The sequence below is a fragment of the Cygnus olor genome, chromosome 2 (assembly GCF_009769625.2).
Source record: "Cygnus olor isolate bCygOlo1 chromosome 2, bCygOlo1.pri.v2, whole genome shotgun sequence".
Classification (NCBI taxonomy): Eukaryota; Metazoa; Chordata; class Aves; order Anseriformes; family Anatidae; genus Cygnus; species Cygnus olor.
Window position 1 is genome coordinate 90911905 of NC_049170.1, and position 17307 is coordinate 90929211.

The following is a 17307-nucleotide window of genomic DNA, read 5'->3' on the forward strand; positions in this document are numbered from 1 at the left end:
ATGAAAACCCTGACAACTGATGAAATACAGGCAGCTAAAACAATGTGAGATTTAAATTGGGGGAGAAGTTGAAGGAAGACTAGAGCTAGTGGTGCTATCACTGCTGGGTTTGTTTTTAATATCTCGCTCTGCCAGGGCCAACTCATTGGCACACTGTACAAATGCTTTCTAGGCAAGCAAACTTCTCAGACTGCTGGTCCTAAGCCAGTACTTAGAAAGTAGGATTTTATCCCAGATTTAATTTTGTATGAATAAGAGACAATATCCCGCAGCATAAAACCTGAGTAATCAGGCATCGCACCGCTCACTAAGCAAGGGTTTGGCGGGGGGGGTAAAATTCATCTCTGACTTTCAAGTTGCTCTATGTCTGCTTTGCACAAGAGGACAAGAGGAGCATTCAAAGAAACAACTGCATACTTGGCTTGCTCTAACTCTCCAGTGAGCACCAGCATCTTTGAGAAACAGGGCTTACTGGAAAATCTCCACTTGTGCCCAGGGGCACTCCATGTAGCTTCCTTATAGGATTTAAATAGCCATAAGGCCTGCTATCCATCTTTTCTTAGAGGGACATCACCATTTCCAAAGAGGCAATACTAATGTCTGCATGCTTGAGATGATAACGAATGTACAAGGCCCTTGACAACTGCTGCAGAAATAACAGGCAGTTATAGTAACATTAAATTATCCTCCCCAATACAGTAGCTAATTTGAGAAGAAATGTATTGATATTTTACTAGCTTTTTGTCTGTATGAACTGGTAGCAGTAACTTGGATGACTTTCTGCATCCTTCCAGCCCAATGTGCCTTAAATGGAAGAAAATAAATCAAGTAACATGCATCTCTTAATGTGCTTCCTTCTTACTGGCCTCACCCATACCCCTAACAGACACAGATACCTTCTGTAGATCACTCTGCAAACACTGACTTGTAGTTAACTGTACGGAGGACAGTGCCTCCTTTTTTTCTCATTAAGGCAAAGAGAATCAAACCAGTAGCAAAACTGTGTGTCTGATCCATGTCCTGCTGAGGTCAGGTGGACGCTTCCTCTCAGCTTCACTGGGCTTCAGATCAGGCCCTAAAGACCAGCTTTCGAAAAAACAGATGACTGAAAAAAAATCGTTATTCAGTGATTTGGGGAAAAATTCATGCAATGAATTTGAATTATCAACATGGTAGTACATCTGTTTCCATCTCATGTTCCAGCAGTCTCTATTTGCAATGATCTATAGATTACTAAGATGTTGCTCTCAGAGCAAACATTTGCATGTACTTTCTGTATCGGATGTGCATTGCCAAAAACTGATAACATCATAAGCTTATGAGCATCTTTTCTGAATATATCTTACGTCTATGGAAAAAAAGCTTTCTCGTTGAATCCCTTCTGCTATCATTCTCAGCAATACAGCAGCCTAATTTATAAACGAATCACAGCAGAAGTGTGTTAGCAGAACTTTGCTGGGTTTTGATGAGACTGATGTGTCAGGTAGTAATTACTAACAGAGATAACAACTCCCCAATTCCAAGAACAGTTTCTGTTCTGAAGTGAAGCTGTAAATCTGTGTCCTTTGATCATTTAGAAGTAGTACAGTATATTGTGCATCTTCTGTCTCTGGAGGGACATAAATAAATTACCCTGTAGCAATCCCATTTGATAAGTGAAACTACCATTATAGTACCTGTAGCAAGCCTTCTGTTAGCGTAGCTTTCAAAATGTAAAATTGTCTTGGCAGCCAACATTCTATTTATTACTTCTTTTCTATTCTTGTCTTCCGTCATTTGAAAGAAAAATAAAATTTCCAGAAAGCTTCTCATAGTATTCATTACGTTTTGCAAGATCAGTTGTGTTTTCCACAGTCACAGATAACTCACAAGAGCTAGAGCTGCACCTGTAGTATGCCATAAAAAGGAGAGAGAAAATTGAGCCGTGTAATCACAATTTTAGACATAACTCCATAGTAATAAGTTCTAATATGATGGGAAGGACGTTCAGAATCCTGTAATCTCAGGCTAAACCTAACCACATAGGTTTTCTATTTCCATGTAAAAAGCAGATTTTCATTTCCTTCAGTTAATCCTAAACATAGTAGCTTTGACACAGTCCAAAACGCTTTGTTTTTCTTGCGACCAAGATTAAGTGTTCAGTATATTAGCCTGTTGATGAAATAAGTGAGGATAAGGAACAGTTCATGACAAGAGGAGATGTATCAGAAAGACTATAAAGTAGAAGTGTCATGCTCTGAAATAGTATTCTTTATTTATTTTTTCTCTGAACACCATATTTTTAATTCTAGCACTCCGGCATTGGTGGAGCAGCAGCTGGCAAGAAGAACAGAACTTGGAAGAACCTAAAACAAATTCTTGCTTCTGAAAGGGCATTGCCATGGCAACTAAATGATCCTAGCTGTAAGCTGCTTAGATGCTTTGCATGTATTTATAAATAATAAAATCCATACAAATAACTTTCTTTAAAACAAACCTAAATTATTGCATCAGTGCATGCAATATCCTGTTTGAACAGGGTCCAGTGGGACATTCAGGACACCCAACCACACTCACCAGTGCCAAGCAGAAAGTAGGGGGACACATAATTTGGAGTGCCATGAAAAAGTTTGGATACATCTGGGGAGGGAGTTCTATGAAGGAATTGTATTTACCGGAACCAAGTCAGAAACTCCTTATTCCTGTCAGGTTTTTGTCACCTCTTCACTGCTAAGGAGCCACCTCCTCTGCATACAGCCCATTTGTCTCCTGAAGGTGTGGTGGCTGCTGCTTCATTAGCTGTATGGGAGCTGTTTTCAAGTGAGATTCTGCTAGCCACATCCCTGCAGTAGCGGAGTCCTCAGCCCAAGCTTCCTATCCAGCTCCTTATCCCAGATTCTTGGGAGACTTAAGTCCTACATCCCTTACTTAGTTCAGCACAGCTGAAACTACACTATTAGTGCTCCAGATTACAGCGAGCTTGCATATGTCGACAGGACTGAGCTACAGCAGTGCTCTTAATCTCGACGTACTTCAAGATGACTCGTAAAGTAGGGTACTATTGAACGTAGCTGGAGGCAGAATTTGATCCTCAGATTTTACTTAAGCAACTCAGAACTTTACTTAGGCATCTCAGAATTGATCATATGAATATACTTTTTTTTTTTAAATATACATTTTGCTTTATGCAAAAATAACTTGTCATTTTTGGAAGCATTTTAGATGCATCTGTTAGAGAAAATGCAGGCTACTGTGTGTGGCTGGCTATTGTAACCAACAATCTGTTGACATTGCTATTTCTATTTAGGTTTTATTTGCAACAGTAAATTTAAAGGCTTTTTTTTTAAGATGGTGGCAAAGGAAATTCAGTTGTGCATTTAAAAACAGCCGTCTGTGGCATTAGTTTTTTTTGAATTATGGGAGTAAGATTTAAACATTTGATATGGAGGGAGCATTTCAGTTTATTGTAGCAGCTGGATGAGGTACAAGGGAGATCAGGAGGGAGGAGAGAAATGATCCAGGTACAAGACATTTTTGTAAACATTGAAATTTGGGGATTTAGCAATTTAAATGTACCAGTCATATTTTAAAAAGTTGTATCTCATAAATGAATGAGACTTGGTATCTAAAGGGCACCACAGAACAGCAGTTTCCATCAGTTAATTTAAACATTCAGACAGTTTTCTAGGTCATTGACTGGGCTTAAAGTGGTACATGCTTAAAGATTTACTTGATTTAAAAGATTACTTTGCTTTTCTGAAATAGTATAATCCAGAAAAGCAATCTTGAACGATGCTTCCTGGTCTTAACATACAGCATGTGTACAGTAATGGCTATTCTTTGCAAATAACTGAGGGAATTCATTAAGACTTGGAGGAAATCAGCACATTTCAAATAGCTCTCTTGCATTTTTCCTTTTAGGGAGGGCAGTTCTGTTTACTGAATTCTTGGTCTAGTGAGGTGAGCAGAAACAGGCTGTTGTTTACAGTGCTAGCAGGCTAAATGTTTTCAGAGGTAATTCTGCTTCATAGTTCTTTGCCTTAATGTTCCTAGTTAATAAAGACCTCAGAAAGTAAAGCCGGTTTTAAATAAGTATTTGCTACCTCTTTACATTTTGTGTTGTCCTTTTAAAATTTATGTAGCACACTGAACTTATCCCTTTGTTTCTCTCTAGATTTTAGTATTGATGCTCCTCCATCCTTTAAGCCTGCCAAGAAATATTCCGATATTTCAGGACTTCCAGTAAGTATCTTATTTTTTCTCTTCAAAATTGGCATCTCGCTTTCCACAACGAAATAAACCTGGTACATGCTTCTGGAAAAAATGTGCATGCTGAGGCTCCCATTCAGCCTCGCACTTAATAGTTGCCCTGTGATTTACGGCCGAGCCCCCAGTACTGTCCCTACATCACAAAGTCCTCGGGATCGTAATAGATGCCAGGACGGCTTAAATACCTTGTCCTGCCAGGTGCCTCCTATCACACCACTTCCCCAACTTGGGAGTCTGCACTGGTCCCCATCATTCTCGACTCTTACTTTGTTACAGTGAAAGCTGGTGGCCCACAGTTTCCCTCACTTCTAACTTTACCAAGCTTTAACCGCACAGTCTGAAACTTTCCATGCTGAATGTTTGTCTGAGGCTGTTCTTTTTTCATTATATCTTGTAGGGAAAATTTCAAAAAGAAGATGGTTCAGCAACCTCCAAGAATGAGATTAGGCAAAATTATATTGATTGGCCCAGGCTAAAAAAAAATGTTACTCTCAAACTTTCGCTCAAACACATCAGCCTGAGACAAACACTTGGCATGGACTTCTGAGAATTTAGAATATCCCCATGCTGCAGAGCTGGAACTTGGTGTTTGGCAGATGCATAGCCTGTGTGTCACAGATGGGCTCTTTAACATGGTTTTGTTAAAAAAAAAAACACATTTGACTTAGTTATGGTTTGCACATGCTCCAGAAGTCTTGGTAGTTACAATTTGGCACCTGAATTCCCAAAAGATTCTGTTGGCACAAAACATGAGTAAAGTCATTGAGTTCTGCCCAACAAAATTTTTGTATCTGCTGCTGACACTGTTCCTATGTGACATGAATAATTTTACTTAAAACAAAACAGGTGTTGGTAACAGCATAACTTCATTTTGTGAGCGCTCATGTTCAGATCCCTTTAGTGATTTATTTTGCAGAAGCTTGTATGAGTTTGTTGCAATGGAAATGAATGGGAAGGTTGCATTTGGGACTACGGAAAGTGTTAAGTAGTGGCTATACTACATAACTACAATATTGAAAACTCTGTAACTTCAAATAGCCTTAAGACGGAATTTCTGGGTCCCTTCCCCCAGTTGAATCCATAGGGCAGTATCCCACCTCACAGGGATGATACCACCTCATAGAGGTGCCTGTAAATATAAAAGTGTTATGTTGCTGCAGGCTAACACAAAAAAGCTCTCAGAAGATTAACAATTCTATCTTGAGAGTGAGGTTTTAGCAATGTGCATCAGCTAGGAATACTCACTACATGACATTAGTGGGGATAAAACAAAGGATTAAACACGTTCTCGCTAAGTGAGCACCTTGCATTCTGTGTACTGAATTAGATGAATGTCCATGTTGGGAAAACAATGGGTGAGCACTTAATTAAGAACTGCCTGATAGTGGATACACAGTGCAAGGGATCAAAGAACAGCTACAGAGCCAGCTGTAATCCTGCAAGTCCTAACATTTGAGTTCTTCATTTGACAACATCTACTTTCTTAGACTTTTTTATTTTTTAAGTAATGCATTTAGAAAAGGCACCTAGGAGGTGGCATGTTCCCAGCTGTGCTCTTGAGCATGATTAGGAAGTGGAGTGGGTAGCTTGCATCGAGGCTGGTAACCTACAGTGTTCAAGAGGGAATGAGAAAGCAAAATCTCCCTTGCAGATGAACTGGTAAACAGAAAATGGAAGAGATTGCTCACAAACCCAGGGAGAATAACTCCCTCCAGCCAGGCAGACTTACTGTCTCGTACTCAGAAGAGTACTGTTTTGTTTTAACAGCACCTCGTTTTCAGACAAGGAGCAGGGGTCAGTTGAATGAGGCACCCTGCATTCAGTACCCCTACTCTGTATGAAGATGCAGCAGATGGAGGGAGGGAGGGTAGGTGGATATGTGAAATAATAATGAGGAGATTTCACCAGAATAGCAAAAAATCCAGACAGAGTCACTCAATGGTGTTCATCTCTTTCCTCTGCAACCCTTAAAGAGTTGCTCTGCAAGTGTTAGTGGTGTTCACAACAGCTGCTGATAGAGTTGCAGCGACAGCACTGACCTCTGAAGGTCTAACGAGGGGCAGAAGGCATAACAGCATAAGTCCTTGTCTCAGTCCCACCTCCAAGGAACCAAACAATCATTCCAGCACCAGCATCTCAAAACTAGTCCGTCAGTGCAACTACAGCGAGATGATGATGCAGGTGATAGGTGTCGGTGAAGACTGTGTCCCTCCCAGCTAAGGGGTTGTTCAGCCACTGGAAGACGGCTTACCCTGTCAGCTCCTCAGTTTTTCTTTGCCAGCTCCTCCTTTCCATCAGTGATTTATGTACTTTAACTATTCTAGCTCAGTATAAATAACCTCCGTTCTCTAAGATTCTATTCAGTGCTGCTTTTGTTGTTTCCTTTTTTCCCTGGTCTTTCAACTTTTTAAAATTTTCCATCCTCTAATCGCACTGTGGCTCGTTCCCTATTTTACCTGGCCTGTGACGTTGCTCCAGACTACGATAAAAATACCATGTTTAAAATAATCTTTTATATTAAAAAAGATAACTGAGGCAGCGTGTCCTCTAAATGGCTGATCCTGAAATGTTGCCTGAGAAGAACTGAGCTTATTTTCATAATTATTCCCTGCTAGGAAGATGTGTGGGGTAATAGAATATTTCAGAAAACGAGTATAAGAAAAACACCCCTGTATTTTCTGTTTAAAATCTGAAAGCATTTGTGTAAGAATATATTTTGTATGGAGATGCTGGAGTCTGCATGAAAAAAAATAAAAGTAAAATAAATTCCTTAGCATTACTCATTTAGGGAAGAATTAAATGGTCTAGCAGGTACAAAAAAAGAGAAGTGTATTAAAACACTCTCATCAGTATATCTGCAGTTATATTAACTGCCACAATTAAATTCTATTGATTCTCTTCTCTTTCTCTGTGTAATACGAATGGAATTAAATTTACCAATGGTCTAAGCAGAGCAGCCAATTTATCTCTGTAAGGCAGCCCAGAACTCAAAAGCTATTATCTACTATATTGACACTGCAAAATAAAAGTATTATTTCCAAAGTTACAAGATGAGTATTTAGTTATATTAACATGCAAAATAAAGTAATTTAATGTAAAACAGATTAAAAAAAAACTTCAAATAACTGAATTATTGTATTTGAAGAACATGCATCTGTGGCCTTTGACTTAGTTTCTAAATATGACAGAGCTCCTTCTTTGCAAAATCACCTTCACTTTTCTAATCTGTTTCAGTTACTGCTGAAGTAGGGGTAAGTTTGTTTTCAGTCTGAAGGCCTAGCATAAATTACTGACACTCGCTGTGTTAGTTACCATACATCAGTGTGCGCAGGCAGTACAGCCCAATACGAACTTTCAGAACTAACATAATTTTTTTCACCTAGGTTGATGCGCAACACGCATTGCAGATATTGTTTGTCTAGTTTATTACAGAATCCCACACATTTGAGAAGCTTTCTACTTGGTCAGCTTTTCCTTAGGTACATAAGGCCAAATTTAAAGTGTGAAATAAAAATAAATGTATACCTGGTGTAGACATAAAGTTACCACCAGGGATAAATTTACTCCTAATGTCCTAACTTTGCCATTTATTTGAAAATGAATTGATGGCCTAACTGTTAGCTGATTACATTTAATTAACCTTGTAGCATTTCTTTGTAAAGAGTCAAGCTATAAACAACACTTAATTTTCTTCTAAGTCTTATCAGGCCAGATCATTAAGTGGATTGTTACCATGGCTGAACAGATCCTTTCCAACATAAAAGTGGTAGAGGGCTCTATGCTTTAACTCTGTGGATGGGAGGAATGCTCCAGGCCTTCCTGGCCTTTTCTGCTTGGGTAGCGGTGTCTCAAGAGAGTGCAGCTGCCCGTGCCTTGCAGCCTGCCACCACCTCCTGTTACACAGGACGCTCTCAGAGCCTTGGCAGGCACTTGGGAATAACGCTGGCGTGCTGTGACTGCCCTGGAGGCTGAAGCCTCCTGGAGAGGAGGCTACCCTGAAGCGGGCCTTCTTCAGCCCAGCCTCCTCTGCTGCCCCTGGGCTAGTGCGAGCTCAAGGTTTCTGTAGCAACAGGGAAGGGGAGAGGATGGAAGGAGGTTGGCAGCGCTCCCAGGCACCCGAGACCCAAACGTAGCAGAGGATACGAGCCTTGCCCAGGGCTCGCTGGCCAGGCTGCTATCCTGAAAGCAGGCGTCGGCAGCAAAGCAAAATGTTCCGCTCAAATTTCTTATCAGTTCAGTCACAGAGCCATAAGCTGAGACTCCCTTGCTTCAACAACCACTTTAAAGTAAATTAAAAACTAAGTTGTATGCAGGAAGAGAGAATCAGTCCAAAGCTATCTGAGCACCCATAATTCAACCTCTTTGTTGGGTAATTTATTGGCAGCAGCCTGACAGTTTGGAGAGCTGCCTCGTGAGAGCCTGCACAAGGCACAGAGTTGCTAGGGTGAGTTTTGAGAGTTGTGGAATTCCTTTTGCACCGTGTTTTGTATGAGACTATTCTAGCCCTCTGTGATGTTTAATGCATTTCTAATGTGATTTTATAGGGGTCTGTTAACTGCTCATAAGTTTTGACATGAGGAGGAAAAAAAACATTAGAAACTTTTGGTCACGTGGTAGAACAGCAGTGCTGTTCCTGCAAAAAGCAGCCCGGTAGTTTTTGGTCTTACAATTTGATGCTTTTTTAATATTCCATTTTGAGATTTTCTTTGAATAGTATCTTTGCCATTGTTTCTTTTTCAGGCAAATTACACAGATCCCCAGAGCAAGCTGAGATTTAGTACTATTGAAGAATTTGCTTATATTCGGATGCTCCCTTCAGATGTGGTTACAGGATACCTGGCTCTAAGGAAGGCAACAAGCATTGTTTCCTGAAAGGACCAAATATTGTTGCGTATCATTCCTGAATGGCTCTAGTTTTGAGAATCACGACGGAAACTGCCTGCAGGATTGAGGTTCTTTAAAACTCTCCATGGATATTTACATCTGGAAGTAGTTGATGATACATGGGTTTGAATGAACATACGGTTTTAATTTGGATAAATACTTGTATTTGTTGGTTTGCCAATTTGTAAGCAATTTGGTTTGGTGAACAGAATAACTTAGACCTTAAGGATATAGATCGGCACCATAATGTCCAAGTTACATCAATTTATTTAGAGAAAGGATTTCATCCCTACCCTATATGTTTTATGTACTGCTCTGGCTCAGAAGAAGAAACGGCCATATGAATAAAGGGAAAGGTACTAAGATATCGCAGCTTCCAAACCTGCCTTGCAGATGTGCTTGCCACTTGTCTATGAAGAAGTCTGTCCCACCTGTAAAAATGGAAGTTAAAATACCAAGTGCTGCTATCACAATGACTGCTAGTGGTACTGACCACTGTGGAAGTGAACAGCTTCACACAAATATTTACACTGGAGTAATGTCAGCATAAATAAAGTTGGACTCAAACGTGGTTTAAAATATCTTAAGAAGTATGTATAACGGAACCAAACCAAATCACTGTGTAACTCTTAAGTGTGATACTTTATACTTCTGAGTACTTCATTCCACAACCCAACTGTTCTTCTGCCTCTGCTAGTTAGTACATAATTATTATTACTAATCAGTACAAAAAAGCACTTATTTCCCAGACTTTTTTTTTTTAATAAAAAGATGCTATAAAAGCATGAATTCCACTGCCCAGTGACATTCTGACACCCAGATGGTCTTCATCAAGGCAAGACCCCCTAGGCGAGGACACTGACCTTTGCAGTGTGAGGTACCAGGAGAGTATGCGATAGCAACTGAGGGCTGTCACCTTTCAGAGGAAGGAGAACAAAGAAGGGTTCAGGCTCTTGCTGGGGGGGTTGACAACTACTTCCTGACATCAGAAATGATCATGATTTTCTGAAACTAAGCTTAGGGAGAAGTGGGCAGAGTTTATTCTATCCATTCTTTTTGTCCTCTTCCTTAGGACAAGCTGCTGATTTGTTTTCCTCCCTCCCTCTTCTCCACCTTTGCCTCAGCCTAGCTTCTGTCAAGTTTGCATTCTTAATGTGGACTCCAAGTTCAGCGTCAGCCATCGCTAGCCTCCAACCCGCAGCCTGTGCCATCACTCGCGTACCCCACCGCCAACCTGTAGCTGCAGCGCGAGCCTCACTCAGCTCCGTGAGCCGGTGGGCCGGAAAGGCCCCCAGGTGAGTTACCACTTGCCGTGGGGATGCTCTTCTGCTGTGCACAGAGCTGCCAAGTGCTTCATGGCAGACCCGTCCCATAGCTCGTTAGCATGAGACCGTCTGGGTTGCTGGGGGGGTGAGACACCGATCACCAGCAAACACAGACATCCTCACCTCACCCAGGCTCCACCAAGGACAGGGGGATTGCACAAGATCACCTCTCCTCTGAGTGCACAAGGAGCACACCGTGGTGACTAGCTAACGCCTAAGCTGCATCTTGAATGCACATTTCGATAGGAATGATAATTATTGGAACAGATATTTTCTCATTGAAAGAATAAATACGCAGGGTATTATTAACGCTAGTTTAATTTCAGCTCCAAAACAGGAAAAATCACTTAACAATGGGGTACATTGTTCAGTGAATGCATGAAGGACTCATTCCTCAGTTTTTGTGATCTAATATTTACAAAAACAAAGTAATTTTAAAAGTCTTTGACATGCTTACAATAGATCCTTCAAAGCCCTGGATATCAGATAATGCTATAACTGTATCACAGAACAAAAAATAATAGGACAGGATATCTCTCTTCATGCCAGTAAGCATCCAAGCCACATTCTCTTTGTATCCGAGTTTTAGAATGGCTGTTCTAGCTTACTGTACGTACTGAAGATGTGTTTATAAGATAAGCTGAACGTTGATAGGAAAAGAAAACATGTAGAACTGCTCTAAGATCACTTTTGCTTTAAATAAGCAGACACCAGCTTAGAAAGTCAGATTTCAACTCGCTTGTTCTCTCCCACAAATATTTTTAAAATTCTTTGGGAATGACTGCCTAGGAGCACAGGCTCCCTCGCTATCAGAAGTGCTTCAGGCATTCCCGCACTGCACGTGGAGGTGTTACTTTTCTCAGCTAATTTCTTCTGAGCAGTGTTTATGCATTCCATTTTCAAAACCTAAGTGTCTTAGTGAGTAAGTCAGCATCAGAAAAGTAAATAATGGCTTAGGTTTAGCACAAACATTAATGACTCCTCTCTCACTGCTTTCTAGCCACGCAGTGGCTACTGGATACCCTTTTCCTTCCTTGTTTTTTCCTTTGTCTGCTACTGGCCCTTTTCTGTTTCTTAGTTTGTGGTACCCCATTTACTAGGCTGTGTGGAAGTCACACCAAAAGTGATGGAAGGCAGCCGTGAGAATCGTGCAGCATTACCCCGATCAACAGCAGTTTACGATGCGGAACAATTAAAATGTACTTGTTTTATCAGGAAACTGAGGACAGAAAAGATCTAGTAGCCAGCGCGTGCAATGTTGATCAGTACAACTGGGTTCTTTTGGGCCTGCTGCTCTCATCAATGGCTTCTATCAGAGAACTGAGCAACACCAGCCTTGCTGTGTATAGCAGAAAATGTGGATATCTGTGCCACGGAGTATTTTTGAAGTATGTGTTACTCCCCGCTTTGGAAGCACTGAAAATTGAGAAGTACATTCATATTTAAAAGTACTTACAGGACCTTATCTAGACAAACATAAATGAAAGGTGTTGGGTTTAAATTGCAAAGAGGACGAAAGAAAGGCATTTGAAAGGAGAAGCAGTGCCAAATGCCATTTCAGACCTGGGGGGGAATATATTGAGGCTAAAAGCAGTGTCACACAGGTAAAGCAGGAAGCCAGCAGTCCCAGCAAGGACCAGTCGGTCGATGTACAAACATTATTACCTGCGAAATATCACCTGGCTGTTGCACACTGCAGACACGGATGGCTTCACCCCGTAGCCCGCTGGTGTTGGTGTCGCAGCGTGGAGCTGCATGCTGCGCTCCCACAGACGGCTGGCCCACACTAGTGGGAAGTGAGCTCGCGGCTAGCAGGATGCAGTCCAACTGGCAAAGCTCTACCCTTACTCTTTTTGGAGGGTGGAAAGCCTTTCCTTGCCTCATCTGTCCTGTTCCTCGGAAAGAGGAAGGATGTTCACTTGGGGCCAAGCTCCTGTTTTTCTGCGCAGCTACATGCCCCACACACAGAGCAGAGACTCCAGAGATGGGGCTCGCCTGCAGGTTACAGTGGTGCTTTTTAAAACAAAAAAAAAACAACTGCAGTAGCTTGCATTTATCTCATGTTTTGGGTGACTGTGCCCGCTCTCTAAGCCAGAACAAAGCAGGCAACTGCCTCTGCAGCAGACTGCCCAGGGCAGCAAAACCACCACAGCTCTGCTGCCTGCTTTGCTACGGCCAGAGCTCTGTGCTCTGTGCTCCAGGGCCCAAGGGAAGGGGCCCGCCGGGGGCAACTGAGAGGAACGAAGCTCTGCCAGCAGCCGTGGTCGCTGCTTCCACCCTTCCCATCCTCTGGCAGATGCGAGAGCAGGATCTCTGGGGCTCGCTCCCTGCTGGTCTGTCCAGCGGCCCCACGGGAGCTCCCTGTCACTGCCTTTCCCTGCTGTGCCTGGGCGAGGGATGGCCTTGGCCCCAGGTGCTGGAGAGCAGCTAAGTTTAATTCAGAAAAGCCCTGCACCAGCTCATGTTGGAGACTCTGCATTTCACTGTCCTGTATTCCCCTGCTCTCTCCCCTCATAGCGTCCTGGATCTCTGTGGAGTCCTACGTATGGCCTTCCCCAGGGGGCAGGGGCAGCAGGCACGTGCAGGGAGATGTGCCTTCATCTCCTTCAACAGGGAACCGTAAATGTCAAAACCCCCAACGTACAAGGGGAACGAAGGTAAGCAAAAGGGAGGAGGACTTTGTACTAGTGAAAAATATCAAAGTAAAAATGAACTAGTATAAGGTTAAAAAACTTTTGTAAACACATTAAGAAAAAAGCTCAAATTCCCTGCATGGTTATAATTTTTTCCTGAAGGAGTTAGGTAAGCTAATAAATTAATCCAACTATAATTTATTACTAGAAGACTTACCATCAGGTTTTAAGGGCTCTTACAGTCTCTAATGTATGTGGTTTACATACCCAGACAAAACAGCACATAGATTTTCTGAAACACTTTAGGGAAGAAGACTTCTACAGACCTGACATTAGGTTCTGGGGGAAAAAAAATAAATAAATAAAACTACTTTGTGCTCTTTTAAACAAGAACAGCCAAGTGGTATCTGCATTACTACCGAGCACTTCAATCACTCTAGGATGATGATGCCACCATTATTAGAATTCACAGAAATCCCTTATTTTCCTCGTTTTGGTACATGTGTCCTGATTACAAACCACTTTTCTCTGCCGGGTGGGCGGGCTGTGACAAAATAATATATCTTCATGTAATGAAACATTTTAAGTCCATTTGGTATCTGTAAGAAAACCAAGTCAAGCAATACTATTATCTGAGAAGCGTCGCAGAACCCAGTCTTTTCCGAAGATTACACTACTGTAAATCACACCCTACAGTCAACAATAGCAGTAATCTCTTGGGAGACCTAATAATAACAACTAACAAACTGCTGCTAAGTATTGCTCGTGTAGTTGCATATGGTTTAAGACCTTTGAGATCACGCGTCTTGAGTACGCAACATCCCTTTCTCTGACACAGTAGCCTAAAATCAGTAATTGCTACATAAAAACTTACAAGCAGGCTGGGTAAGTTGGTTTTGAGGTTGGGTGCACTTGCTGTTCACAAGCACGTTCTCCAGGCGATATCTCCCATCAGCTGCTTGCACGCTGACTGCTGCAGCTATCACTTGACAGTGGTACACCCAGCACAGCACCACACACAACTGCACTCAGTTCATGGGCTATCTGGAGTTTTCATCGATGTCCCAGATCTCACATGCAACAATTACTCTTCTCTCAGATGAAGAAATTGTTTGCAAGCCACTAACCATGCACAGCACACGTGAACAGCATCACTTTTCTCTGCAAGCCTCAGAACCAAAGTACAGTTGGCATAAAACCAGAAAAGTAACCTTCATGTAGAAACTTCTGTACCAACATAGATCACACGCAAGCAAGTTCTCAGCATAAAATCGTGGAGTTCTTGAGGGCAGCTTCCTACCCTTTAATGGGAAGAATGGGTAACGGGGAGTGTCTGAATTTTGGCTGTGACCCCATTTATACCCTAAGGGACAGCAGTTTTACTCCCGGGAGGTGGAGATGGTTCTAGGAGGTCATCATACACACGCACATACTGCCTGCATATTGTGCATCAGCTTATCGGGTTCATGACTAAGAGAAGAAAGGGTACAAAATCAGGGTTCTTTTAATGGACTGGTCTGTTGGGCCAAATCCATCTTCCAGCCTAAGTAACCTGGATCCCCACGTGCTCATAAAAAGGGAGGGAAGGGGAGACCCCACCCAAATGGAGGGATTAATTGTGTGAAACCTTCGGGCCATGACTGCTTGCAGGGACGGCCAAGGGCAGCTGCAGAGCGAGCACCTCCTGTCCTGCGACTACAGCTGCCTCCCTCGCCAGGTGCCGAAGCGAAAGTGGTATAACAAAGAGAAATCATTTCCAAATCACTCTATGGGTGATTCTTAATCCCCTGAAACACAAATACGGCATTATGGTGGGTTTATATTTGGAACAGAGAACATAACTGGACCGTAACTGCGAGATGTGTCAGAGCTGGTGAGGCAGAGTCGATGCCTGCCATCGTTCTCATGCGCCCAAGTGACTGCAGCAAATAGGCACAACCTTGTTCCCCTTGTGTCAAATGGGCTTTTGTTACTGAAGCCAATGGCCAAGCACAATCAGCCAGATATTTTTGGCATCTATCAACCAAGAATTTTTGTTTGTCACCCTTTGTCTCGTACCAGGCTGCACGAAACATGAGAGCTAAGAAATAAATACAAACAACTCATTTCCAGTGTTATATGAACCCTTCCCGTGAGCTTTGTAAACTGAGGGTCGTTACCACCCTTTTGGTGAAATATGAAGTGTTCCAAGTAGTGCCCTGGCTTCACCCCATGCTTTCATAACCCTTGGGAAACAGCACATCAAACCCCACTGGTCTCAGGGAAACCCCATCTGTAGACAGTTTATTTCAGCACCATCTCCACATCCTTCTGATTTATCTAATGGTGAATCAGAAGTCAAATTCTTCATAGGCCTTGACTTGTCCTTCTGAAGGACAGAGTGCAAAACCCATCCTTCCTGCACATTTCCTGGGTACAACATCGTGGGGACATGCAGACCTCTCCAGAGCCTTTGGGCAATAACCACCCCACCACCACCACTAAGGAGTGTTTATATCTTTTGTAAAAAAATAAGTGTCCTGGTTTCAGTTAGGACAGAGTTAATTTTCCTCCTAGTAGCTGGCAGGGTGCTATGTTTTGGATTAGAATGAGAAGAGCGCTGATAACATGCTGATGTTTTAATTGTTGTAGAGCAGTGCTTACACCAAGCCAAGGACTTTTCAGCCTCTCTCTGTCCTGCTAGCGAGCAGGCTAGGGATGCAGCAGGAGCTGGGAGGGGACAGACCCAGGACAGCTGACCCAAACTGGCCAAAGGGGTATTCCATACCATCTGACATCATGCTGAACAATATATAGGGGTGGCTAGCCGGGGTGGAGGGGGGGCCGGCTGCTCGGGGATAGGCTGGGCATCGGTCAACGGGTGGTGAGCAATTGCATTGTGCATCACTTATTTCGTACACATTATTACTATTAATATTATTATTATTATTATTATTGTTGTTATTCTTTTCCCTGTCTTAATAAACTGTCTTTATCTCAACTCACAGGCTTCACTTTCCCGTTTCTCTCCCCCATCCCGGAGAGGGAGGGGGGAGGGTGAGCGAACGGCTGTGTGGTGTTTGACTGCCAGCCGGGCTAAACCACAACAGTCCATTTGGCGCCCAACGTGGGACTCGAAGGGTTGAGATATCGACAGATTTGACCAGAGTGTGTTAAACTAAAATTGGTATAAGTATTCGACCTGCTTAATAGTTGCTAGTCACAATGTTGATTGCCTTAATCTCAAGTCTGCTGTGCCTGTTTCCCAAATTGAGTTTTATAGCAAGTTACTTTCTGTATGTGCTCCCTGTCGTGCTGTTCATCCTTTCCGGGCCCTGGTTTAAGATTGTTATGGTACTGTGTGGTGTAACGATGGCTTATGAAATGATGAGGTATCTGGTCATGACTCTAACCTGGTATTTGGACTCAGCACTGTCGTCGACTCTATACTTCGGAAACCATATCTCAGAAACTATTAGCAATTACACCTATTGCCTTTTTTCATCAGGGAGTCAGTCTCTGGAGGGGACAGGGGAAGATATTTTTTCCTACCTGTTCACTCTCCCTTCCTCCTTCACCACCCTCTTATCCCCCGAGCTAGTTACGGTAGCTCTCCAAGATGTTGAATATCCTTGGGATACTCAGACCAGCATGTTCTTGTTGTTATGTCTCCTGAATGCGCTTCAGGTTTTGTTTAAGGTTAAACAACTATTTAGGAATCTCATCCGGAGATCTGTCTTGAGGCGGGATATTTGCGAGTGGCAGGGAGTGTGGGAGGATATGGGCAGGTTTCTAGAGCAGTGGGCACCTCCAGTGTTTTGGACATTCACCCCTGAAAAACTGCAAAATCCTAAAAAACTGGTAGAATGCTTGAAAAAAAGGTGTCATGACTCTGGCAGTTCCAAAGTGACACAAATCACTGTGGCGTGCTGGGGTCTGGCTTGTGCCTATCGAGCTGCAATTGATGCTACTATCAACCTAGTGACAGACCCTGCGGCCGTTCCAGTCCCGGCTCCTGCAGCCACTCCAGCTCCAGCTCCCGCAGCCGTTCCAGCTCCAGCTCCCGCAGCTGTCCCGGCTCCAGCTCCCGCAGCCGTTCCAGCTCCCGCAGCCGTCCCGGCTCCAGCTCCCGCAGCCGTCCCAGCTCCTGTGGCTGGGTCAGAGAAACGAACTGTAGCAGTGCAAGTTGCCCCTGCAGAGGGTACTCCAACCCCTGTGGCAGACCCTGTGGCTGGGTC

The 17307-nt window shown here is 43.0% G+C and overlaps 2 protein-coding genes across 2 annotated transcripts in view; one reads left to right on the forward strand and one right to left on the reverse strand.

Annotated features, from left to right (window-relative positions):
* The window catches only part of INO80C (INO80 complex subunit C), a 31178-nt gene extending 21475 nt beyond the window's left edge, over nt 1-9703 (forward strand). Inside the window, exons 3-5 of the mRNA XM_040548977.1 lie at nt 2292-2403; nt 4154-4221; nt 8989-9703. Of these exons, the coding sequence (XP_040404911.1) occupies nt 2292-2403; nt 4154-4221; nt 8989-9120 (312 nt within the window). The 3' untranslated portion in view covers nt 9121-9703. The remainder of the gene's footprint in view (nt 1-2291; nt 2404-4153; nt 4222-8988) is intronic.
* GALNT1 (polypeptide N-acetylgalactosaminyltransferase 1) overlaps nt 1-17307 on the reverse strand; it is a 164126-nt gene that overhangs the window by 130978 nt on the left and 15841 nt on the right. The window lies entirely within an intron of this gene.